General features: G+C 41.1%; 1 protein-coding gene across 1 annotated transcript in view; it reads right to left on the bottom strand.

The window, feature by feature from the left end:
- RAPGEF2 (Rap guanine nucleotide exchange factor 2) overlaps window positions 1-26,003 on the bottom strand; it is a 321,965-nt gene that overhangs the window by 36,462 nt on the left and 259,500 nt on the right. The window contains exons 9-16 of the mRNA XM_050945499.1: window positions 15,000-15,177; window positions 11,603-11,739; window positions 10,828-10,986; window positions 8,400-8,552; window positions 7,663-7,827; window positions 655-762; window positions 347-550; window positions 30-138 (exon numbers count right to left, since the gene is read on the bottom strand). Of these exons, the coding sequence (XP_050801456.1) occupies window positions 30-138; window positions 347-550; window positions 655-762; window positions 7,663-7,827; window positions 8,400-8,552; window positions 10,828-10,986; window positions 11,603-11,739; window positions 15,000-15,177 (1,213 nt within the window). The remainder of the gene's footprint in view (window positions 1-29; window positions 139-346; window positions 551-654; window positions 763-7,662; window positions 7,828-8,399; window positions 8,553-10,827; window positions 10,987-11,602; window positions 11,740-14,999; window positions 15,178-26,003) is intronic.

The raw sequence follows: 26,003 nt of genomic DNA, 5'->3' as shown, positions 1-26,003 counted from the left end.
TAAAAAGTAAAAGGTGCACTCAAACCTACCAAATAAGTTGGTTTTCACAGTGATAGATAAATGAGTATTATTTCTAAGAATTTCCATGGCTTTTGACAGCTGAATGTTTTCAAAGTTTTGCCCATTCACCTCCAGTATCTAAAAAATGTAAAGACGACAATTTACTATTTTTATTTAATGACAAACAGAAACAAGAGAATCTTTGGCTCAATGTACAAAGATGTATGCAGCAAGTTATATTGTAGCTCTATATGACAGCACTCATGGGGAAAAAAAGGAATAAAACAGATCAACCAAAGACATTGAAATTTCAAGTATACACTTAATAAACTTTAAAATTATGTACCTGGTCACCACGTTTCAAGCCTGCTTCTGTGGCTTTGCTACCTAAATCCACACTGTCAACAAAGATTCCAAATCCCTTTTCTGACCCTCCCAGCAAGATAAAAGGCAAAGGGGCTTCTCGAGATGGCTTTGTTACTGTTATCAATCTTCGTTTAGCTTTAGCAGCACATGCAATATTTAATAGCCTCAGATGTCCACCCATTTTCTGCAAGGGGGGGGAAAAAGAAACATAATAATGACATACATATACACAATAGCCTGAATACTTCTTCCTAAATTATTTTCCTTTTAAACCCCCATTATTCTTACCTCTCTTTCCAAATTGTTCTCAAATTCCTCTAGAAATCGAGTCATAGCAGGATCTCCTTCAAAATCATTGAAGTGATTGTTCACCCACAATAATACTACCCGTGTAACCTGTAAGTCAATTAATAATATAAAACTTTATCCTGGTACACACTCAGAGAACAATTCTATTTCTAAAGCTTTTAAACAGGTTATTTTCCAGTTTCCATGTATTTTAGTTGTGAAAACTGAAAATTTTGCTCAAGGCCAACTCCACTGACACATAACATTTTACCAGCAGGTCACCAAGGAGATGTAAAATGAGTAAAGACCTAAAACCGTGCTTGGAAAGTTCACAGTTGTTCAAAATGTTAATGTTGGTTACATTAAACTTGTCAGAGGGTAGAAAATTAAGTCTGCATTTACATAGTTCACTGCAATTCCTGACATGTATACAAACGAGAATTGGTGCTAAAGCCTTTCTATGTATGCGTTGTTGTGGCAGTTGTTTATCAATGCGCTATAAATGTCTTGCATTTTAAGAGAATGGCAACTTCCACAAGGAAGGAACTACTCTATTTTAAATCATTCAGTATTTTATACTCTAGCCTTTAGACAAAAAAGCCAATTAACTTCATAAGGAGTGTGCCTCTGCAAGAGTGTGTAAAATAGGTCTTTACAAAAGGCAGAAGAGATAAATTAGCTTTACTAGTGAATGAATTTATTCTTAATTGTCATCTTTACAACAGGGGTTGGGTTGCTTTCTTACTTTATCTTTCTGACTTCCCATATTTTAAAACTACAATTTAAGACTATACTACAGGGTAAAAAAGCAACTAGAGCTTCCCCTGAAATAGTGCTTGGAGTGTGCTACAGACCGCCGGGATCGGATTGGGATATGGACAGAGACCTCTTTAATGTCTTTAATGAAGTAAACACAAAGGGGAAATGTGTGATTATGGGGGACTTCAACTTCCCGGATATAGACTGGAGGACGAGTACTTGCAAGAATAATAGGGGTCAGATTTTTCTGGATGTGTTAGCGGATGGATTTCTTCATCAAGTAGTTGAAGCACCTACAAGAGGGGATGCCATTTTAGATTTGGTGTTGGTGAGCAGTGAGGACCTCATAGAAGAAATGGTGGTAGGGGACAACCTTGGTTCGAGTGATCATGAGCTGATTCAGTTCAAACTAGATGGAAGGATAAACAAATGTAGATCTGGGATTAGGGTTTTTGACTTCTCGAGGGCTAATTTTAAAGAGTTAAGGAAATTAGTTAGGGAAGTGGATTGGACGGAGGAATTAGTGGATTTAAATGTGGAGGAGGCCTGGAATTACTTTAAGTCACAGCTGCGGAGACTGTCGGAAGCCTGCATCCCGAGAAAGGGGAAAAAAACCATGGGCAGGAGTTGTAGGCCAAACTGGATGAGCAAGCAACTCAGAGAGGGGATTAGACAAAAGCAGAAAGCTTACAGGGAGTGGAAGGAAAGCAGGATCAGTAAGGAAAGCTACCTTGCTGAGGTCAGAACATATAGGGATAAAGTGAGGAAGGCTAAAAGCCACATTGAACTGGAACTTGCAAAGGGAATCAAAACCAATAGTAAAAGTTTGTACAGCCACATAAATAAGAAGAAAACAAAGAAAGAAGAAGTGGGGCCGCTATACACTGAGGATGGAATGGAGGTTAAGGATAACCTAGGAATGGCCCAACATCTAAACAAGTACTTTGCCTCAGTTTTTAATAAGACTAGTGAGGAACCTTGCGATGATGGAGGGATGATAAACGGGAATGTGGATATGGAAGTTGATATTACCGCAACTGAGGTAGAGGCCGTACTTGAACAGCTCGATGGGACGAAGTCAGAGGGCCCGGACAATCTCCATCCGAGGATATTAAAGGAACTGGCGAGTGAAATTGCGAGCCCATTAGCGAGAATTTTTAAGCAATCGATAAACTTGGGGGTTGTGCCATATGACTGGAGGATTGCTAATGTAGTTCCTATTTTTAAGAAAGGGAATAAGAGTGATCCGGGTAATTATAGGCCTGTTAGCTTGACATCTGTAGTATGTAAGGTCTTGGAAAAAATTTTAAGGGAGAAAGTAGTTAAGGACATAGAGGTCAATGGTAATTGTGACGAATTGCAACACGGATTTACTAAAGGTAGATCGTGCCAAACCAATCTGATCTCCTTCTTTGAGAAGGTGACGGATTACTTAGATAAAGGAAATGCGGTAGATATAATTTACCTAGATTTCAGTAAGGCGTTCGACACGGTTCCGCACAGGGAGCTGTTAGTTAAATTGGAAAAGATGGGAGTGAATATGAAAGTTGTAAGGTGGATAAGGAACTGGTTAAAGGGGAGACTCCAGAGGGTCGTATTGAAAGGTGAACTGTCAGGCTGGAAGGAGGTCACCAGTGGAGTCCCTCAAGGATCGGTTTTGGGACCGATCTTATTTAACCTTTTTATTACTGACCTTGGCACAAAGAGCGGGAATGTGCTAATAAAATTTGCGGATGACACAAAGCTGGGGGGTATTGCTAACACGGAGAAGGACAGGGATACTATTCAGGAAGATCTGAACCACCTTGTAAACTGGAGTAATAGAAATAGGATGAAATACAATAGTGAAAAGTGCAAGGTCATGCATTTAGGAATTAATAATAAGAATTTTGGATATACGTTGGGGGCCCATCAGTTGGAAGCGACGGAGGAGGAGAAGGACCTTGGGGTACTGGTTGATAGCAGGATGACTATGAGTCGCCAATGTGATACGGCTGTTAAAAAAGCAAATGCGATTTTGAGATGCATCAGGCGGGGTATTTCCTGCAAGGATAAGGATGTGTTAGTACCGTTATATAAGGCGTTGGTGAGACCCCATCTGGAATACTGTGTGCAGTTCTGGTGTCCCATGTTCAAGAAGGATGAATTCAAACTGGAACAGGTTCAGAGATGGGCTACAAGGATGATCCGAGGAATGGAAAAACTGCCTTATGAAAGGAGACTCAAAGAGCTTGGCTTGTTTAGCCTGGCCAAAAGAAGGCTGAGGGGGGATATGCTCGCTCTATACAAATATATCAAGGGGGTTAACGTTAGGGAGGGAGAGGAATTATTTAAGTTTAGTGCTAATGTAGACACGAGGACGAATGGGTATAAACTGGATATTAGGAAGTTTAGACTTGAAATTAGACGAAGGTTTCTGACCATTAGGGGAGTGAAGTTCTGGAATAGCCTTCCGAGGGAAGTAGTAGGGGCAAAAGACTTTCCTGGCTTTAAGACAAAGCTTGATAAGTATATGGAGGGGATGTTATGATAGGATCGTTAATTTGGGCAATTGATCTTGAATTACCACCAGACAGGTCTGCTCAATGGTCTGCGGGGAGATGTTGGATGCGATGGGTACTGAGTTGCTGCAGAGAATTCCTTCTTGGGTGCTGGCTGGTGACTCTTGCCCACATGCTCAGGGTTTAGCTGATTGCCATATTTGGGGTCGGGAAGGAATTTTCCTCCAGGGCGGATTGGCAGGTGCCCTGGAGGTTTTTCGCCTTCCCCTGCAGCGTGGGGCACGGGTCGCTTGCTGGTGGTTTCTCTGCAGCTTGAGGTCTTCAAACCATTTGTGAGGATTTCAATAACTCGGTCCTGGGATAGGGGTTGTTATAAAATTGGATGGGTGGGGTTCTGTGGCCTGCCTTGTGCAGGAGGTCAGACTAGATGATCAGATTGGTCCCTTCTGACCTATGAGTCTATGAGTCTACAGAAAAGACTCTCTTATGGCAGCACCACGATAGCTAAACATGTCAGGAATTCAAGTACAACACAACGACCTGTAAACTTTTATTCTAGCCTGCAACTTGACCTATGAAGTTTCAGTCAGCAGCATTTTTCCCCATTGATTTAAAACCAGATTTGGTTCAATCAATGTATTTTATATTCTTAAAATGCAAAACAATAACCCAAAATGATGCCTGTATTATTTCTGCCATGTTGGCAAAGTGAGTTACTGAGAAAAAAAATACTAAGCATCACCAATAGCCGCTTTTCATTCATAAAAACTTCTGCAGATTTTAATCATGTGAAGACAATACAACTGCCACTTGCATGTACTTACACAATACCAAAGCCACATTTGTGTCAATGATCTGAGATTAAAGCATCTACAAATAGACCTTGACATGAATTGGAGCTGTATGGTCTATTGTGTTAAGGATTCTCAGAGTCCTCAAGCAGATTCCTACTTATCTACAAAAGCGAGCAAATTTACCGTAATAGCTCAAATTCATAACACTGGGACTAATTAACTATTTTAGGCTAATTATTTTAGGAGTTCTAACAATGAGATAATTGCACATGTGTGCTGCAGTTCCTAAGCAAACGATGTGGGATAAGGACAGGATTGTAACCTTAACAATCCACAGCCATGCTTTTCAGATTTATTTTTAAAACAAGTAACACTTACAACTCAGTTAAATCTTTTAGAAATTTTATGGACATATAATTCATTGTTTTAACTGAACAAAACATGGCTTTTCTACAAGTAGCCACAGAATCTAAGGTTTATTTTTTTTTATTTGAAAACTATTGTACAAAAGCACAAAAGAAACTGCTTTACAAAATCTTATAGAACACTAATCTAAATTTCAGTGGTTTTATTTTTATTTGGTGTGGCAGGGTCAGAGAGAGAAGGAGGATCTGCTTCCCTCTCTGACACTGAAATATAATCAGCGCCTGTGGTGCTCCATGATTTCATGGAATTACTTTCCTATTCTAGAATCACTGCTGAATGGGCCATTTACAAAAAATTCCTAGTTCTATTCTAAGGCTTGGAATTACATTATTTTTTAAATCTTCCCCACCTCCCTGTTCAAAATTTGAGCTACTCTTACTGCAGTGTAAGCCATTATTTAATCTCACATTTGAAGAGATTAATACAGCAGCTTCAGGTCATCATAAACTGCATGTTTTAATTTATTTTTTCTTTAATTTATTTTGGGAGAGGAGAAGAGTTATACTCTACTTATTTCATTAAATGTATTTTATATTTTAAATGGCTATTTAAAGCTTTTTTTGATGTGTGTTGAATGAGGTTAGATGGGAAGAAATTTTACATTGCTTTCATAACACTAAACAGTAGTATGCTAAACTATTATTGGACAAGAAAGGACAAGTTTCCAGTATCAAAGTTGATTTTTTTATGAAAAGGTTATTATGCAGAGTATAACAAGGACCTTTAATAAAAGGGTTTCAATGTATTTATTAGAATAAATTTAAATGACAATATGTATGGTTACAGATTAGGGGGATAAGTATGTAAGACAATGCACATTAAAAACAATTGTATAACGATGTTTTTTTCCTTCAACAAATATAGAGGAGGCAACAGAATGAGATAGAAAGAAAAATGGGGGAAAGAAGAGGGACAAGACATGTAAGTGTAGGTTTGGGACAGAGGAGGAACTAGCGTTGAAATATACTATAATGGCAATCTCAATATAGACATCATAGTGGATGTTTTAAGTTACTGACAAAATAGACATTGCACTGAAAAGAGCTGTCTACTGATGGACAAAAGGGGTATATTACACATTAAAAATCCCAATGTTCGAAGAACATAACATAAGAATGGTCATACTGGTTCAGACCAAAAGTCAATCTAGCCATTATTGTGCACAGAAAACAAGAAAATATTTCCTGCTATAGATTTAGGCCCTAAGTTACCACAGAACTATATTGGACTGCCCCCCAGGGGTTGGTCCTGGGGCCAGTTTTCTTCAACTTCTTTATTGATGATCTGGATGATGGGATAGATTCCACCCTCAGCAAGTTCGTGGATGACACTAAGCTGGGGGAAGAGGTAGATATGCTGGAGGGTAGGGATAGGGTCCAGGGTAACCTAGACAAATTGGAGGATTGGGCCAAAAGATATCTGATGGTTCAAAAAGGACAAGTGCAGAGTTCTGCCCTTAGGACGGAAGAATCCCATGCACTGCTACAGGCTGGGAACTGATTGCTTAAGGAGCAGTTCTGCAGAAAAGGAACTGGGAATTACAGTGGATGAGAAGCTGGGTATGAGTTAGCAGTGTGCCCTTGTTGCCAAGAAGGCTAATGGCATATTGGGATGCATTAGTAGGAGCACTGCCAGCAGATCGAGGGAAGTGATCATTCACCTCTATTCGACACTGGTGAGGCCACATCTGGAGTATTGTGTCCAGTTTTGAGACCCTTACTACAGAAAGGATGTGGACAAATGGAGAGAGTCCAGCAGAGCGCAACAAAAGTGATTAGGGGGCTGGGGCACATGACTTATGAGGAGAGGCTGAGGGAACTGGGCTTGTTTAGTCTACAGAAGAGAAGAGTGTGTGTGGGGGGGATTTGATAGCAGCCTTCAACTACCAGAAGGGGAGGTCCAAAGAGGATGGAGCTCAGCTCTTCTCAGTGGCGGCAGATGACAGAACAAGGAACAACAGTCTCAAGTTGCAGTGTGGGAGTCTAGGTTGAATATTAGGAAACATTATTTCATTCAGAGGGTGGTGAAGCACTGGAATGGGCTACCTAGGGAGGTGATCCTTAGAGGTTTTTAAGGCCCAGCTTGACAAAGGCCTGGTTGGGATGATTTAGTTGATGCTGGTCCTGCTTTGAGTATGGCGTTGGACTAGATGACCTCCTGAGGTCTCTTCCAACCCTAATCTTCTACGATTCTATGACTAAATTCTACTGAAATACTGACGACTTTTTAAAAGGATTGATACTTCTACAACTAATTATTTAATATACAGAGTTGACTGAAGTATGGGTACATGAATGATAAAATACCTCCCCTGCTCCCCCTTTAGTGTTTAACGGTAGTGCCTTACACTTTTTTAATAACTATTCGTCTGATTTAACATACATTTTCTACAACTAACATTTCTTCATATACTATTAGCTGGTTGTTCAACGAAATCTAGTTATCTTGGTTTAAAGACATAAATAAAACTTTGTATTTAAATACACGTTAATTCACAATTGTAAGTTTTAAGTAGTTATCTTTTCAACCTTATCCCTGAGGCTAGGGTCATTGAACCACTCCAACAATTTCTTGCCCACTTCCATTGGGCTGGAAAGAAAGGTCCTGTAGGTCAAAAGGAAATCTTCAATAAACGTTGGATCCACCACTGAGTGCTCTTCCACCAAATGCATTGTTAACCTTTCTGATGTTCCCTATAACAAATAAAAGCTTAATTATTAACTACCATGAATGCTTTTTTATTTTCATCTAACATCTTGATGGTATACTAAACATAATAGTATCATTAAACCTGTCTAGTCACCAAAGTGTTAAACAATAAAAAATAGCTTGACCATTGTAATAAAGAGACTGATAAACTTAACTAAATTAAAACAATAAAAGAACCCTGAAACAACAGCAAGTTTGTGTGTGTTTAATTTTGAATAGCTTTTTAGCTCTTTTATTTAAGAATCTTTGGAAAACTTATATTTCAAATATACCTCTACTCCGATATAACGTGACCCGATATAACACGAATTTGGATATAATGCGGTAAAGCTGCGCTCCGGGGGGGGAGGCAACGCACTCCGGCGGATCAAACCAAGTTCGATGTAACGTGCTTTCACCTATAATGCGGTAAGATTTTTTGGCTCCCGAAGACAGCATTATATTGGAGTACAGGTGTATATGGCTGAACTAATTCTGGACTTTGGTCACCAAGGAAGAGCTCATACAAATCTACAAAGCATCTGGGTTTTTGTTTGTTTGTTTGTTTTTGTTTTACCTTGATGACAATGTGACCCTTTCTTGTTCCAGTGCGATCAAGCTCCCTGTGCTCCTTCACCATAACAATCTCCCCCTCCTCTTCTACCTTCTGCATGTTTTTTTCCACTTGATTGAGGATGCGGCAGTAATCTTGTTGGGCTATGCAGACAAACTGGAAAGAATCATCAGGCATAGATATTAAAAGGTAGTGTTCTGAGACCTCAGAAAAACTGTCTGGACTTAAAATACAAGTATTCTACAATTAATGAAGATAAAGTAACTTCTCAGGCCACGGATGGCCAAAATTGTCTTTCCAAGAGCTCTGCTGTAGTAAACAGCTGAATAACCAAGTGTGATAAATTCCACTATAATTTTTGCCTCAGGAGAGTACAAGATTCATTGATTCAAGATGATTTAATATCTCCATAGAATATTCATACCGTTGCATTTCGTCTGCCAATAAAAGTAAATCCCACTTGCAAAATTTTCCTCAAGGAAACCTCTTCCTCTTCCTCCTCCTCCTCCTCCTCAAGGCCATTTAAAAAGCGAACAACGGAAGGAAAGCCCTATCAATAATTATGGTACCACTATTGCTATGGGTAAGCGAACTTTCATTTTTGTTCTTTGAGTAATCATAAATATATTAAGCCAGCCATTAAGAAAATTCTACTATTCTAATTTATGAGTAGCACAGATACACAGAAAATAATTACCATATATACTCGATCATAAGCCAGTTTGTTTACAAGCCAACCCTCCCAAGATGGAGAAGTAAAAATGGAAAATTTTTATAACCTGTTCATAAGCTGACCCTATAATTCAGGGGTTAGTAAACTTTGGCTCCTGGGCCATCAGTATAAGCCGCTGGTGGGCCAACATGGTTTGTTTACCTTGAGCATCCGCATGCACGGAGGTAAACCTAAGTAAATAAAGTGTCCCGATGCGTAAGCTGCTTACCCTGACAGGCCGGGACAGCAACTGGTGGGGAAATGTTTTGGTGGGAGGTTGAAGCTGGGGATCAGGGGAGTAACCCCTGTGACCACCCCCCACATGACCCACCCCTAGCCTAGAACCACGACACTCTCCCCATCCCATCCCTTCCCACCTTATCTGGGGAGGATGCCTCTGGACTGGCTGGAGCTGCTCTGGCAGGCTGGGTGGCGCGGCCACAGCCTGCTCTGGGGAGTGGAGCCAAGGGGCACAGCTGCAGCTGCTTCGGAGGCTGTGGGTAAAGCAGCGTGGCCAGAAGCAGAGACATTCTGGTCCCGTCTCTTCCCTTCTGCCTGTGCTGCCTCTCCTTGCTCCCTCTGTTGGGGGGGAGGGGCTGTGTTCCACCTCTCCCTCTCTATACCTGTTCACCCCTTCTCTGGTGCTTCTCCTTTTTACTAAACAGATTTGGCTTATAAACGAGTATATATGGTACTTTTAAATGAAAACATTTACATTTCAACATGGATCATTCCCTTTCAACATAAGACAGCTATCTGTTTAATATGCAGCATTTTAAGGGAAAATGCCACTTACAAAAGAAATCAAAAGAATCTCAACTTATATTTAAGACAGCAACAAAAATGCTATATAAATGCATTAACACCACCAGTAATGCATTTGGATAATTTAGATATAACCACCTTTTACATTACACTAGTCAAAATATCAGACCGCGTCCACTGGACAATTGGCATTTCTCTGGAAATTCACTGCAAGTAAAATAATTTGATAAATGGTCCAAACGGAACCATAAATCCTTTTCCTTTTAGACCCAGATGTTTTTCTCCTGCGCTTTTGGCCACATAAATCCATACATGCAGTAGCTGTGCATTTCATTTTATTACCTGGGGATGTCAATCTCTAATTTGAACTGGAATCATTTTTTTATGAACAATTACCAAACACTTATCTGACATTTCATTTGCAATCATATTGACCAAACATAAGGGTAGTGATAAAGTATGCTGCCTTTTCTTGATGAGTCCTCTGACATGGTTTGTTTGAGACTTCTGATTGATTGCTTTGATGAACTCATGTGTTACCTTTATATTTTGCCCCAATATAATTCAAAATGAATTTAGTTTTTTCAGGTCATTTCATAAATAATATCAAATTTCCAGCACACAGTACTAAACAGAATACTCTATTTCACCTTTGTTAATGAACCTATTAGAAATGTGCTCAAAGACATTGCCCCAACTAAGCACAAAGCCATTCTTGCATTTAAAATGAAAGAAAAGAAGGAAACTGATTTTTGAATAAAATGTATTGTAGAGAAAATATCCCTGTTAAAATTACTCTATAGAACAATTCCAAGGCCTGTCTCTGCACCCTACCAGGTAAACTTAACATGAATTCTGCCACAAACACTTTTTAAATTGCAGGTACGTTGTAAGGACAGTACTATATAATTTATAATTATGTTTTGAAAATATATACATAGTAAAATACTCTACCTGGCAGTCATCCACTTTGGTTCTCATCACTCCTTTCATGTATTCCTTGTCCATGGTAGGGGAAACACCAAAACTGTTTCCCATGCACAGTATCTCTGTTCTTCCATCAGGATATGTCACTTCCACAGAACCATTCAATATAACTGACCAGGAGTCCAGCTAGAAATTGAACAGTGCGGGATAGGTGAAAAGAACAATCACCTACTCACTTAGCATTTTAGTATGGTACTGTATAAACACTATTCACAGAAATGCTTATACATTTTTAAAAAGTTAGTTTATTTTTAGCAACTATTTAAAAAAACAAGAAAGGAGGAGGATGAACTAGTTTACCTGAAAAAGTATAATTCCTTCCATCTCCTTAAGGAATCTAATATTTAGCCTTTAATAAACTCTTGGAATTATAAAACCTATACAATTTATAAAACCCATGGCAGTATTTAAATCATACTGAAAGATCAAAAATAAAAAGCATTTGAAATCAGCTCTGATCATTAATCATACATGTGTTTGTATAGCCTTTATTGAGAACATTTTCCTAAGTTCTATTGCATGTATCTTGTAAATTGATCTGGGTGTTTAAACTGAAAAATCATTTGCAAATTGAACTGAATAAAACCATAATCAAACACAACACAAAATAGGCATACAAACAAATTACTTCCTAGTGCTACTTTTGGGCAACTAGATATTAATTTCCAAATGACAAAAAAAAAAAAGTTTTCAGATTTTTTCACGTCTGCACAAAAGAAGGGTCAAAGCAAATTCTACTGACCTCTTCCCCATCATTTAGTACTATGGTTCCTGCCCTCTCCACAACCGCAAATACCATCACAGCACAAAGTTCTCTCCTCACTGACATTGTCATGTTGGCAAAAGCAGGCAACTGATGCATGAATTCCAATAGTTGTTCTGAAAGACAAAAAAAGCCCACTGAGTCATACACATCAAAACAACAAAACTAAGTAAAGGCAGCTCTTCAGAAAAATGCTTTAGGGTTCTTTAAGTTAAACTACTGTACAATGCTGATAAATAATGTACATAGAACTGTTATAATTACTTTGCTTTTTTGGCAACAGACTAGCTTATTATAATATCAATGAAACATCTATAAAGTAAGCCAGTATAATGAAAATATTGTAATGTAACCATATGCCTTGAATACACCCCATGAAATCACAGTGACTCTACAGAGCCATTGTAACAGTTATATTAAAACCATGTTAGGTTCTTTCAAGCAGAAGAAATTAAGTTTTACAAAGTATTTTTGTGGCAGTATCCTACATTTAAGCTATCTATAGGACAGTTGGATCAAAACAACAAAAAAGTATAATATATAATTAATATAAACCCAATGTCCAAATAAGGACATTTAAAGATGTATTAAGGCAGGGGTGGGCAAACTTTCTGGCCGGAGAGTCACATCTAGCTATGGAAATTGTATAGTGGGCCATGAATGCTCACAAAACTGGAGGTTAGGATGCGGGGTGGGGGGGAACGGAGGGACTCTGGATGGGGGTACGGACTCTGAGGTGGGGCTGGGGATGAGGGGTTGGGGGTGCAGGAGAGTGCTCCAGGCTGGGACCGAGGGGTTCAGAGGGCAGGAGCGGGCTCAGGGCTGGGGCAGGAGGTTGGGGCACCGGGAGGAGGTCAAGGGTGCAGGTTCTGGGCAGCACTTACCTCAAGCAGCTCCCAAAAGCAGCTGCATCTCTCTTCTCCGGCTCCTACACGGAGGTACAGCCAGGAAGCTCTGCACACTGCTTGCATGGCCAATGGGAGCTGCAGGGGCGGTGCTTGCGGTGGGGAGGGAGGGAGACACATGCTGCTGCTTCTGGAAACCGCGCAGAGTGAGGCAAGCCCTGGACCCCGCTCCCCGACTGGAGCACCGGAGCAGGGCAAGCCCTGGACCCGCTCCCTGGCGGGAGCTTGAGGGCTGCATTAAAATGTCTGGGGGGCCAGACGCAGCCCCCGGACCACAGTTTGCCCACCCCTGTATTACAGTAATAAGATGAGAGACATTTTCATAAAAGCAGGCAAGTTCATATCCCTAACCTTAGCCAGCCCTTTTGGGTTTAGTTTTGCAATTATGCCTGCTATACAATATCACACAATATATAAACAAGACCTTGTTCAAAAGGATCAGTTAAAAGCATGGTTACAGTAATTTGAAGTGACTCTTTTAATGTCTTACACTTTATGTGTAATCAAGTTCTATCTGATCCCTTTATTAACAAAAGTAAGCCTGTACTCCTTTTCACTCCTGTTAGCACTGCTGAATCAACACAGACATGAGAGAGAGTTGGATTCTGTCTGATCTCAATGAACAATTGTGCTGAGGATTCACACATGTAGCACAAAATTCTGGTTTTAGCCACATCTAAGCAACCCCAATAAAGAGACAACATTTGAAGGAAATGGTCTTGCGCAGGTATAGCTAAGGGTAAAGAATCTGGCCTGAAATACTTGTGATAACACATGGGCGCTCCCAGCAGCACAGGGAAAATTTGACCCAACTCCACAAGTCTCCTCCAACTGCAGGAACCTCTGGAGCTACTGCCCAATCCCAGAGCGTCCTGAAGCAGGGGGAGGCCCCAGGAGGTGAGTCTAGTCTTCCACTCCCCTTCCCCGCTCTCCAAGCGGCTATGCAGGGGATGGACAAGTCCTGTTTCTCCCCAGTCCAGCTGGAGATAGTAGCCACCTTTGCTGGGGCACACCTAGGAAGAAGGGGACATCGGATTTCATGGGGAAGAGTTTAATTTTACGGCCATGATGCGTTTTTCATGGCCGTGAAATTGTTAGGGCCCTAACTGTGATCAACAGGAATTCATTTTCATTGACGTGATATGCAATTAGTATTTCCATTATTGTGACCATTTTTGTTAATTTCAAAATTCTCTAGAACTCCGTGAATGCCTTTTCAGTCACCAGAGATTCTTACGAGACACACAAGTCTCTGGGTACGTTCAGACTACCCGCCGTATTGGCAGGTAGCGATCGATTTATCGGGGATCGATATATCGCGTCTCGACGCGCTCCCGAACGCATTCCCCGTCAACTCTGGAATGCCACCGGAGTGAGCAGCAGTAGTAGAGTCGATGGGGGAGCCACGGCCGTTGATCCCGTGCGGTGAGGACAGGAGGTAAGTCGGAATAAGATATGTCGACTTCAGCTATGGTATTCCCATTGCTGAAGTTGCGTATCTTACATCGACCTCCTCCCCTGCCCCCCCCAGTGTAGACCAGGTCTGTGTGTCAAATTACAATCTATAGTCTCTCAGCTCTAGCAGACTACAAGCATTAATATTCATCAATAGCACATTTATTTCCCCTTTTTTCTCGTATCCACCCTCTTTTTTCTTAAACAAAATTAACTTGTAGGGTTGCCAGGTGTCCAGTTTTTGACCAGACTGTCCGACTGAAAAGGGACCTGTACAGTGTATGGTCAGATATACCGATCGGACACCAACAGTCTGGTTATCGTGCGGGATTGGGAGAGACACTTGGTTATCAACCCATGCCAGCCCCTGCTCAGGCGGGGCTACTTCCTACCTGCATCTCATGGGCAGACAGGCTGCATTTCAGGCTGCAGCCCCTATCTTAGGAGAAAGCAGGTATGGGGCCTTGGGGGAAGAGCTGGAGCGGCGTGTGTGTCTCCAGTTTTCAGACATTACAAAGTTGGCAACCCTATACTTGGGAACCAAAAGCTTAAAAAATTCTAACAACAAATTCAAGAAGTCCATTTGTACAGTGGAAGAGGAGTATCTTAAATCATATCTTGCTATTTTCAAAACCTTGCATTACAGCTGAATATTTGCTTCTCTTTTAGGTTAATAGCATATTTTTGTGACATTAATTTTCAACCTAAAAATCTATATTATGTCAGTGGAGTATCTAGTTTAAAATTAAATTGAGTTGCTTCATTAATTTTGTTTTCAACTTATCAGCTGTTATTGTTAGCATGATTATTTATTCTAGTTATCCAAATGTAACCTGTACAATCAGTCATTTTGGTATTTTAAACAGTTAATTATTTCACATGAAGTTAGATATTTGTTACATGGATTCATTCTACTAAGTTTGGGGCTGAGAAACAAGTTGAAAATGTTAAATAATATTAGAGTGTGCTGAGGTGCAATTTCCCACTCCCTCCTGCTAGTTTTCATGCTAACTTACCAATGTCATCATCTGTCCTGTCTATTGGGTCTTTCTCCAGGCAGTCTCTAACAATATCCCTGCTCATCAGAGGGTCTGACGCCCTCTCAATGTCTTCTTCATCATCATCATCCTCAGAATCCACTGCAGTCTCCGGTAACCCACTCAGATCCATATCACCAGCCTCACTTTCCGTGGCCTAAATACACACACAGATAATTCAAATTTAAACATTCAGATGTGCCCTCAAAAGCCATTCTTTTCCACTTAAAATATGTAAATGAAGTGAATTTTACTTTGCTTTGTGAAATATCAACAAGTCAATTTGACCTACCACTTTTTGTTCTGATTTTTTCCTTCACTGTATTTCTAAAAAAGGAAGGCAGTAATTTTTTGAAACAGAATGTCTTTGGTAAGATTTAAGATTGGTCTGAATAAAGTAGACATTTATATAAACATGTTATGTGCATTTTTAGGAAGCAGGTCTAAGGAGAAGAAGAGGACAGTTTAAATTCACTAGGTCAAGTCTTTACAAAATGACCAAAAATGTAAGTTGTTAAATAAAATTTTATTAGAGATCTCCAAAAATTAGTGTTCGCAGGAACCTCTCAATATGGTATAACTAATACTGTCATTAGTTCACAGAGAATATTGGTATCAATCAGTACTATAAAAATACCACTAAAGACTAAAATGGCTACTGTCTGTCTACATAAAAACTGCGTAAAAAAGCTCAGCTATGAAGTGGTGAAGCTAAGATTTTTATTTATTTACAAGTATAAAGGCATATGAATTTACAGATGCGGAAAACATGTGAAGTCAGTGCTGGAGCACCACAGAGGAAATTCGCAGAATATCCGCCAAATTTAATCTGCTTTAGATCCTATGACAATGAACAAAAATCCAGCCAACACACAGCTCGAGGTCATTAGTATACTACCTAGAGGTATATACATTTTAATTATTCAATTTTAAGACCAAACATTTAATAAATCCCATAAACATATTTGCCTGTCATTTCAGATTGAGCTGCATTTTTCTCAGAACTTAATGCCACAGCAGCTGCTAACCCTTGCTTACTGTGATTTTTTTTTTTTTTTTTAAGAAACATAAGCTGCTAATGAGAATATTCTAAACCACTGCTTCCCAAATCAGCACTCTCCGCCCCAAAGGAGTGTAAAATTCAGAGATTCTGGAGGTCAACAGCACAGCCAAATGCATTTAAAAGAAAAAAAAAAAAGAATCTGGACACCGCAGACTTTTACATTTGCAATTCTCAAAAACCATCTCTTGTGCAAACAGGCTTTACGTTGAAAAGAACTGAAGCTGTTCTCCAAAAACAGCAAAAGGGGAGATAGCACATGCCTGCCAAAGACATACGTTTGTATGTCTTTATAGCATCCTCACATTTACGTTTATGTGTTTTTTTTTACTATTTAATACAAACAATATCGTCTTTGATAAAATATAAAGTAAAATAAAATCATTTTTACTTCATTTCCCTCTCTTCTCATTAAAAAAAATAATAATCAGTCTTGGCTTAGTGAGACTGCTGAGTATAAACCAACGGTACATTTTAAAATGGCAGCCAGGTGGCTCAACAGCTTGTTACACAACTCTGTAAGAACCTCTGCTTCTGAAAGTGTCAATGTTGGTTACTGAGCCACTGACTAATTAATTGGTCTGATTTGCAAATCGTGATATTGCTAGCAATTGTCATTCCCACTTGTCAGGGCAAGGTTATGTTTTTCAAAAAGCATCATAGTTGACATGGATGCTAAATTTCAGTTAACCCCATTATACTAAAAAAGAGAAACAGGAAATATTTTGCTACAATTTGATTATTTAAAACCCCTAATATCACTGTAATAATAAAAAAGGAACTGATTTTTGAGGGATCACATGGTGCTCCAGCCAAGGGAACAGTGAACAACAGAGGACTGTCTCTTTTATCATTTAATTCATGGGTGGGCAAACTGCGACCCAGGGACCCCATCTGGCCCCCCAGACATTGTAATCCAGCCCTCAAGCTCTCACTGGGGAGTGGGGTCTGGGGTTTGCCTCAATCCGCGTGGCTCCCGGAAGCAGCAGCATGTGCCCCCTCTGGCTCCTATGCGTAGGGGCAACCAGGAGGCTCCGCACGCTACCCCCGCCCCAAGCACCACCTCTACAGCTCCCATTTGCCGCACAGGGAGTGCGGAGAGCTGCCTGGCTGTGCCTCCATGTAGGAGCCAGAGGAAAGACATGCTGCTGCTTCTGGGAGCTGCTTGAGGTGATCGCTGCCCGGAACCTGCACCCTTGATACCCTCCCATGCCTCAACCTCCTGCCTCAGCCCTGAGCCAGCTCCCACCCTCCGAACCCCTCAGTCCCAGCCTGGAGCACGCTCCTGCACCCCTCATCCCTAGCCCCAACCCCAGAGCCCATACCCCCAGCCGAAGTCCTCCCCCTCACACCCTAACCTCCAATTTTGTGGGCATTCATGGCCCGCCATACAATTTCCATACCCAGATGTGGGCCTCGGGCCAAAAAGTTTGCCCACCCCTGATTTAATTCTTTTGCTGTCTTAAGACTGTATTTAAAAAAATAGCAGTTTTCCTGCTTTTTTCTTAGCTAAAACTATTGTGATGGACATAAATCTCTCAGGCCATGATATCCCCTTTTTACTGGAGAATTCTGTCATCCTTTGGAGGATTGTTAATATGACACCGTCTGTGGCTGATAGCCTACTGGGGAGGGATAGGATGATCGAATTCAATTTTTAAGACTCAATAACACTGTGCTCAATTAGCAGCTGGAAGATTTGCAACTCAGATTTGAGCTATGTCACAATCCCACTCCTCAAATAGAGGGTAATAAGGACCTGGTATTTCCAATATAAAAACAAGCTGGGAAGTGAGGTCATAATTTTCATAAACCACAAAGGAACTGTAAAGTGATTACTTAAAATTATATTTCTTCTCTTAGTAATCCTACTGATATTTGTCTTCTTAGGTTAGTCAGACAACAGGTTGGTTCTGTTCTCCGAAAAACAGGTGTTTACTGAATATTACAATTTAGCTGAAGTGAAGAAGTTAAGACCGTTCCTGTTATCTTTTTTTTTTTTTTTTTTTTTTTGCAGAGTGTCATCAGTACATGGAATAAATCACAGCAATCATTAAGGAACTGAAATTTATTATAATATAGGAAGACACTGAAAAACTGGATTTTTAGGTTTCCAAAGAGGCATAATGGATTCATTTCCAATTCTGGTGGTATGAGGCCTACAAGGAAAGTAATTATGATTACCACCTTGAATACCCCCTTTGAAGGAAAGTTACTTACCTTATTATAAGTGGAGTTCAAGATGTGTAGTCCCTGTGGGGGTACATAGGAACTCTAAGCACCTGAGACTGAGAAGTTATTGCAAGCCATTTCTACTGGACCACACCCATGCACTCACTATCCTTGTGCTCCACATCGAGGGTATCAGGGGCAGGGCTGACTAAAAGCCTCTCCAATTCCTTCTCTACCACAAATCTTGTCATGATCCAAAGCAGACAGAAGAAGGTTGGGTAGCTGAATGCAGACAGGGACCATATATCTGGAAGAACTCCATATAATAAGGCAAGTAACTTCCCTTTCTTCCACGAGTATTGTTTCCTATGTATATTCCACTGTGAGTGACTCACAACGAGCACTCAGGAGGAAGGCATGATAATGAAGTTTATAGAGTTGCTTTAGAACCGCTTCCCCAAAGGATGTGTCAGTGAAGTAGTCCTGGGCCAAGACATAACATCTCATGTATGTGTGGCTCCAACTCCACATAGTGGCCCTGTAAATATCAAGCACGGACACCTCTTGAAGTGATGCTAAATGAGGCAGCATGTACCCTTCAAGAGTGAGCCCTTACCCCATGAGGAGGAGGAAGTTGTGCAACTAAGGGAGTAAGACAAAGACTCTGAGAGGATATAGCTTGTCCTCACACTCATTCTGCTTTTGCAACCAATAGTCTGGGAGATTTCCTGATCTGTTTCATTCTCTGCCGGTAAAATGACAATACTCATGTTGAGGGAATGAAATCTCTACTTGCTAGAGGCATGGGGCTTCAGGAAAAACACAGACATGTGAATTAACTGATTTTTGTGAAATTCCTGAACTATTTTAGGAGTGAATTTTGGGCTTAGGTGTAACAAGACTTTGTTCTTGTGGAATATTGTGTATAATGGATTGGCCATTAGGTCCTCATGTTCACCTACCCTTCTGGGCAAGGTGATCGCAATGATGAACATGACCTTCACTGACAAGTGAGACACAGAACACATACCTAATGGTTCAAAGGGTGGCCTAGAGTGCTGAAAACACGAAGTTAAGATCTCCATGAGGGTTGTCTCCCTCCCCAAGCAGCAAGGTTTTGATCAGACCCTTCAAAAACCTGGATTTACTGGATGAGTAAAGATCAAGTAACCATCTGTTAGCAGGTGACAAACACTGATTGGCCAGATGTGAATCCATAGCAGGCTACGGGAAAGGCCTGTCACCTTGAGAACAAGGAGATAATCCAAAATAGCAGACTTATTCATTGTTTTTGGTGACAACGTTTTGCTAGATCCAGACAGAAAAATGTATCCATTTGGCTAACTAATATTTCCTGGTGAAGTCCTTTCGGTCATTAAGAATGGCCTGCACAGCATGAACGTTTTTAGTGTGATGCCTATCCAAATACCAAGCCATAAGATGAAGAGACTCCGGGTTGGGATCCTGGCCTTGCCATTCTCCTTGGTCAGAGATTCAGGAAGGAATGAATACTGATGGGCAAATGGGTGACATTTGTCAGGAACATGGAAAAGCAGAACTATCTAGGCCATTTGGAGGTGATGAAGATAACTCATATTCTGTCTGTCCAATCCTCCACAGAATCGGAGAGAGCTGTACGATGGGAGGAAAGGCATAGTTCAAGGAGAGCACCCCCTCTGGAATACTGTCATTGAACTCCTCTGGAGCAGTATATGTTGCACAGCTGTTTGCTTAGCAGGCAACAGGTTCCAAGCGGGGGTTCCCCGCTGAGTGAAGATGCTATCCACTACTGAACTGTGTAATTCCCACTTGTGGCAAAAAGCCTGCTGAGGCTGTGTCATAAACAGATGGTTAATGGTTAATGTCTCGTTTACCTGTAAAGGGTTAAGAAGCTCAATGAACCTGGCTGACACTTGACCAGAGGACCAATAGGGGGACAAGATACTTTCAAATCTTGGTGGAGGAAAGTCTTTGTTTGTGCTTTTTGTTTTGGTTCATTGTTCGCTCTCGGGACTGAGAGGAATGGGACATCATTCCAGGTTCTCCAATATTTCTGAATCAGTCTTTTATGTTTCAAGATTGTAAGTAATAGCCAGGCAAGGCGGATTAGTCTTATGTTTGTTTTCTTAACTTGTAAATGTGTCTTTTTGCTGGAAGGATTTTTACCTCTGTTTGCTGTAACTTTGACTCTCAGGCTGGGGGCGAGGGGAGTCCCTCTAGTCTATATGAATCTGAGTACCCTGTAAAGCATTTTCCATCCTGATTTTACAGAGAGAATTTTTACCTTTTCTTTCTTTAATTAAAAGCTCTCTTTTTAAGAACCTGATGGATTCTAAAACAAGGAAAAATCAAAGGGAGTGAGTCTAAACTCACCAGGGATTGGTGGGGGGAAAGGAGGGGGGATGATTAATTCCTCCTTGTTTTAAGATCCAAGGAGTTTGGATGGGTGTGAAGCTTCCCAAGGCAACCCAGGGAGGGGAGAGTCTGGGGGGAAAAGGAGGGGGATGGTTAAATTCTCCTTGTTTTAAGACCCAAGGGGTTTGGGTCTTGGATTTCCCAGGGAAGGTTTTGGGGGAACAGAAGTGTGCCAGACACAGACTTCTGGCTGGTGGCAGCGTACTGAATTTAAGCTAGTAATTAAGCTTAAAAGTGATCATGCAGGTCCCCACTTCTTGAACCCTAAAGTTCAAAGTGGGGAAAAAACCTTGACAGGCTGTCTGCCAACGAGTTTTGGGCACCCAGAAATTAGACTGCACACAGGGTGAAGCGGTTCTGGATATACCAGTTTCATAAATAGACCACTTCTATACACAGTGGAGGGATCTCACTCCTCCCTACTTGTTTATATAGAAAATGATTGCTATATTGTCCAATATTATCAGGTCATGCTGGGAGCATATGAGTGGTAGGAAAACTTTGAGGATCTTTCAAACTGTTCTCAGTTCCAGAAGAGCTATGTGCTTTCTGGCTTTGTGAGGTCTTAGAGTACCTTGCACTGTATAATTGTCTACGTGGGCTCCCCAGCCTATCAGAGTTCATCTTATCATCTTGTCGAGCCTGGGGGAAAGAAATGGAACTCCCACATACACAAGTCCAGGTCCCTCTATCACGTCAGTAAGGCCTTGACCTTGAGGGGATTGTTCCTATGCTGTTCATGCTGTGCTTGCTCCATATATATACTGTTTGGATCCAAGCCTGCAGGCCATGAACTTGGAGTCTGGTGAATGGCATCATAGAAGTATATCACATCATATGCCCCAAGAGAGGCAGACTGAGATTTGAGGGCTGTGTGTAACTAGATCTATCAGAGTGCCCTTTGTATGAAATTTGTCCTTGGGGAGATACACCTTCATCCTGGTCAAATCTAAGGTTGTTTGTATAAATTCTATGGTCTCAGCAGCAGTCCAGTTAGACGTCTCTATGGTTGCCCAGGATCCCAGAGATGTTAGATGGTGGAGCTGCCTCATCTGATCTGAGCAAGAACTCTGCCCTCTTTATAAGGACAAAGTACTACTTTTCTTCCCTCTTGGGGGTAGGAGCATAGGTAGCCAGTGTGAGCCATACAGCCACTGACAGTTCTAATTTGGTTTCATTTACCGAACTGGATCCCTTAGCCTGTAGGATATCCAGGAGCTTATGTTGAGAATCTTGGACCTCCTCTAAGAAGATCTGGAGCTATTCCACCTTAACAGCTCCTGAAATTGTCTACATGGGAGATGGTGAGGCTGGAGCAAGTGCCTCATCAGATGATAAGGATGGTACCCTGGTTGGTACTGGAGGATTCAGCTTATCTTCCTCTCCTTCCATAGGCTCAAGAGGCAGTCCTAGTTAAAACTCTGAGGAGAGCAGTGGTAAGACTCCTTGCTGGATCACACAGATTCCAGATAGCATGCATAAATGGCACATGGGACCCAATAAGGCCAGTATGATGGGTCAAAAGTAGGTTGTGGTGGTCTCCAAAGCAGTGGGTACCATCAGTCCTGAGGAGGTGGTCACTGCTGGTGTGACAGAGGCTGGTTCCAGGAGACCCATGATCTCCTCTTTAGGTTGATCTCTCTAGGTGGAGGTGAAGCTGGTTCCTCTGGTAAGTCCAATTCTCCTGACAATTAAAAGGTTGGATCAAGTTACATTAGCAGTGCTGTTGGTCCCCATGAGGGGAAACTGTGGCCAGTTTCCAAAAAGGAAGATAGAATTCTTCAGAGTACTTGATTTCCCCTGGTGTTAGTTTCTCCTTAGTGAGTATCAGTCCCAATAACAAGAGGAGGATGAACATATCCTCTGGAGTGGTGTAAGTCACTGGCCCCTTCGGAGGCTGTATCTTGTCACTCCGTACTGCCAGGTAGATTTAGATGTCGGTTCCTTATGGAGCAGTGACAGTACCATCAGTGAATGAGTCTCAACCTGGTGTTTTTTGACAGCATCAGCAGTTCCCAATTCTTCAGGAACCAGTGTTTAATTTTAGTTAGTACCATAATTGGTGTTGAAGGTGATGCAGAGACCGGTTCCAAAGGAACCTTGTTTCTAGGTGCCTTCTGATCACGCCCATAAGGATTAGGAGGACCTCCTAAATCCTTCTCTCTTGGGTGCAAAGGCTCACCCAGCCTGGACAAGATCGGGGATGGATCTCTTGTCTTAGAAGGTCTTGGAAGGGATCTGCTTTTTTGTTTGTGAGAATATCCCTTACTCATGAGAGGGCCCATATGAAAGTTTTTTCCTTATGCTAGCTTTCTGCGCTGGAGTCAGCCACAGTACTAGGGGGCACGTGCCTTAATGATTCTAGGTGAGGTATGGGGGCGGCCTCCCCAGTCTGGGTCTGACTGACACACAACTGTGTGCTCAGTAAGGTGCTTCTGAAGCCAAAGTTCTGCCACATTTATCAGGGAAAACAGCAGCAGATATTGCACTTTAGCCAAGATAGGAGCTTCTCTGAGGCAACAGAGCAGTGGTCCCCAAACTTTTTACCTCATGCCTCACCTTGAGTCCTGTCTGCACCCACTGCCCTGGGCTGGGCTTGGGAGTGGGGCCATGGCTTCAGAAGGTGGCGGGGGGCACAGATAGGGGTAAGGGAACCACGACTGGGGCCACAGCAGATACTGGGATCGGCCACCAGGGCCCTGGGTCAGCTGCCAGGGCCAGCAGCCAAGTCTGGGGCCAGGAGCTGGGTGGCGCTCCCTTTCTGCCCCACGGGGGGCTGGCCTGGGCCCCAATCCCCCTCTTAAAATGTTCCACTACACACCCCACATTTTGGGGACTTCTGCAATAGAGGCACTGACTGAAAAGGAGGAGACGATAGTTTTTGAAGCCTGTATCCTAAGTATAATTTAAATTTCATGCTGGGAGACAGGCAGGGTTCCCACTGTATGGATTCTAACACTGACTAACTGGGGAACTATCAAAACACTAACAAAAAAAACTCCATAGAATAGAAAACTGAACATTTACAAGAAGAGAAAGGATCAACTCTGGATACCGGAGAATTCCAACTGAGGACATGTAGCGATCAGAAGTACCTGGAGAGGTAGTTCACCCCGCTCCTTATACCTTCGGTGTGGAGCATGAGGAGAGCAGGGGCACTGGCACGGACCAATAGAAACTGCTTGCAAGAATTCCGTGATCTCAGGAGCATGGACCACATGCACACCCCATAGCAGAATATACGTAGGGACCAGCACACCCCAATTCTGACATTTTAGCAGGTGCTCTCATGAAATCAATTAGAACTAGAAAACACTCATTCATACCATCTGATAATAAACCATCTTTATAAGGATACAGGTCATTAATCTCTAATATTAGCAGTTCATGAGATCCACTCAAATTCATGTCACACTAAAGAAATCAAACACAAGAGCAATCAGCTCTTTAAAAAAAATCACTCTACCAGTCAGGGGTAGAAATATTTTTGCTGACTACTGCAAACACTTTGAGAAATAGTAATTTCCTCCAGCCCACCCCCAATACAAGAATCCTACTCTGGTGACCAAAAAGAAAAAACTCAAGATCAACCATTTAATCTTTTTTTTTTTTTTAAGTCTCTACAAAAGTACCTAAAATTAACTGCTCCAAATAGGGAGCTTCAAAGACAGTTTCAGACATCTTTTTATCTGAAAATAGACGTTTGACAGAACAGTAAATATTTACTCATCTCAAGCAGTCCAAGATATTACCAGGTTGGCCACATCCAAATGCTTGCTTTTGGAGAGGTATACTAATTAAAACTAAAGAATTGCCTGAAGAATTTTTCACAGGACTGAATTTAAATGTAACTTCACAACATACCTCATTAGTGCGTGCTTCTAGATATCAAAGAATCTGCAACCAGATGCAACATAAAATGTATCTGCGAAAGCAGGTTTTAAAAACTTAATCAATCTCTTCTACAGCTGAAATCAAGGGTGGATGAGTGTACAATATCCCCATAAGGAACAGAGCAGCAGGCCTTAATTTATTAGCTGCGATCACCACAAATTAGAAACTTGACACTGATTTTTAGAATCAGTGCAGCTCTTAACTTTGTTTTAAAAAGTAAACGTAATATATAGGGTAAGTATTGTCACCTGTTTTCTGTAATGGAAACTGCTGGATGCCCTTGTATGGTGATATTACAAACCTGATCTCTCACCTGTGTATGACAGAAGTAGCTCCACCTGAGTCAATGGACAGAACCAGACCCAGTAGCTTCATTAAGATCTAAATAACAAAATCTATAATTTATTTATTTAACTAAATTCTGAAATCTCTGGCGTGTTTACTTTCAACTATGCCATACTATATGTGAATCCTATAAAAGAGATTGCACTTATTAACAAGGTCAGATTACTGTTCAATATTCTTTATGTAAAATAAGCTTGCCATGCGACAACACTGCTAAAATGTCCATCCTGTAACCCACTGTAAATTAGAAAACAAACTAATTTTCAGACTAAGGGGGAACCTGACAATAGTCTTCAGACATGGTAAGGGCTGGTATAAAGAGGATGATGATCAATTGTTATCTATGTCCACTGAAGGGAGGACAAGCAGTAATGGGCTTAATCTGTAGCAAGGGAGATTCAGGTTAGATATTAGGAAAAACTTTTTAACTAGGGTAGTTGAGGGTGCTTGTGTAATCCCTGCCAGTGAAGGTTACAAGAACAGGCTAGATACACATTGGTCAGGGATGGTCTAGTTTTACTTGGTTCTGCCACAACACAGGGGGCTGGAATACATGAACTTTCAAAGTCTCTTCCAGCCCTACATTTCTATGACTCTAAGCTATTTAGGCCAGGGATTGGGATTGTCTTCTACTGTGTGCTTGACAGTATAATAATATTCCTGATTTGATGACTCAGACACAGTAATAACTGTGATCTAGCTAAGAACAAAGGGCAATTCACAAATACAAATTTAACCAACTATATTTTGTAGAAGTAGCAAAAGTACTATTTTATCCTAGAATGTAAATATCTATCAGATTTTTAAAAAACAACAAAAAATACCAAAAGCAACTGATTAAGTGTAATTAAATAATTTCTCCAAAAAATGATAAGACAAAAATATAATAACTAATTAAAATAATTCCATATAAACAATAAGCACTCAAAGTGGGAAGAATTTCAGTTTTCCCTCAGAACACACCTAACAAGTTTGCACATGCCAAAACATATATTAATTTACTGTCAAAATACAGTTGTGTATTTTGGTCTCCTTGCTAGAGCCACTCCAGAATTTCTTCAAAACTACACTGCAGACAATGTAAAGTCCTTCAAACT

Source organism: Gopherus flavomarginatus, chromosome 3 (assembly GCF_025201925.1).
Source record: "Gopherus flavomarginatus isolate rGopFla2 chromosome 3, rGopFla2.mat.asm, whole genome shotgun sequence".
NCBI classification, from domain to species: Eukaryota; Metazoa; Chordata; order Testudines; family Testudinidae; genus Gopherus; species Gopherus flavomarginatus.
This window is presented reverse-complemented; position numbering and strand designations above follow the sequence as displayed.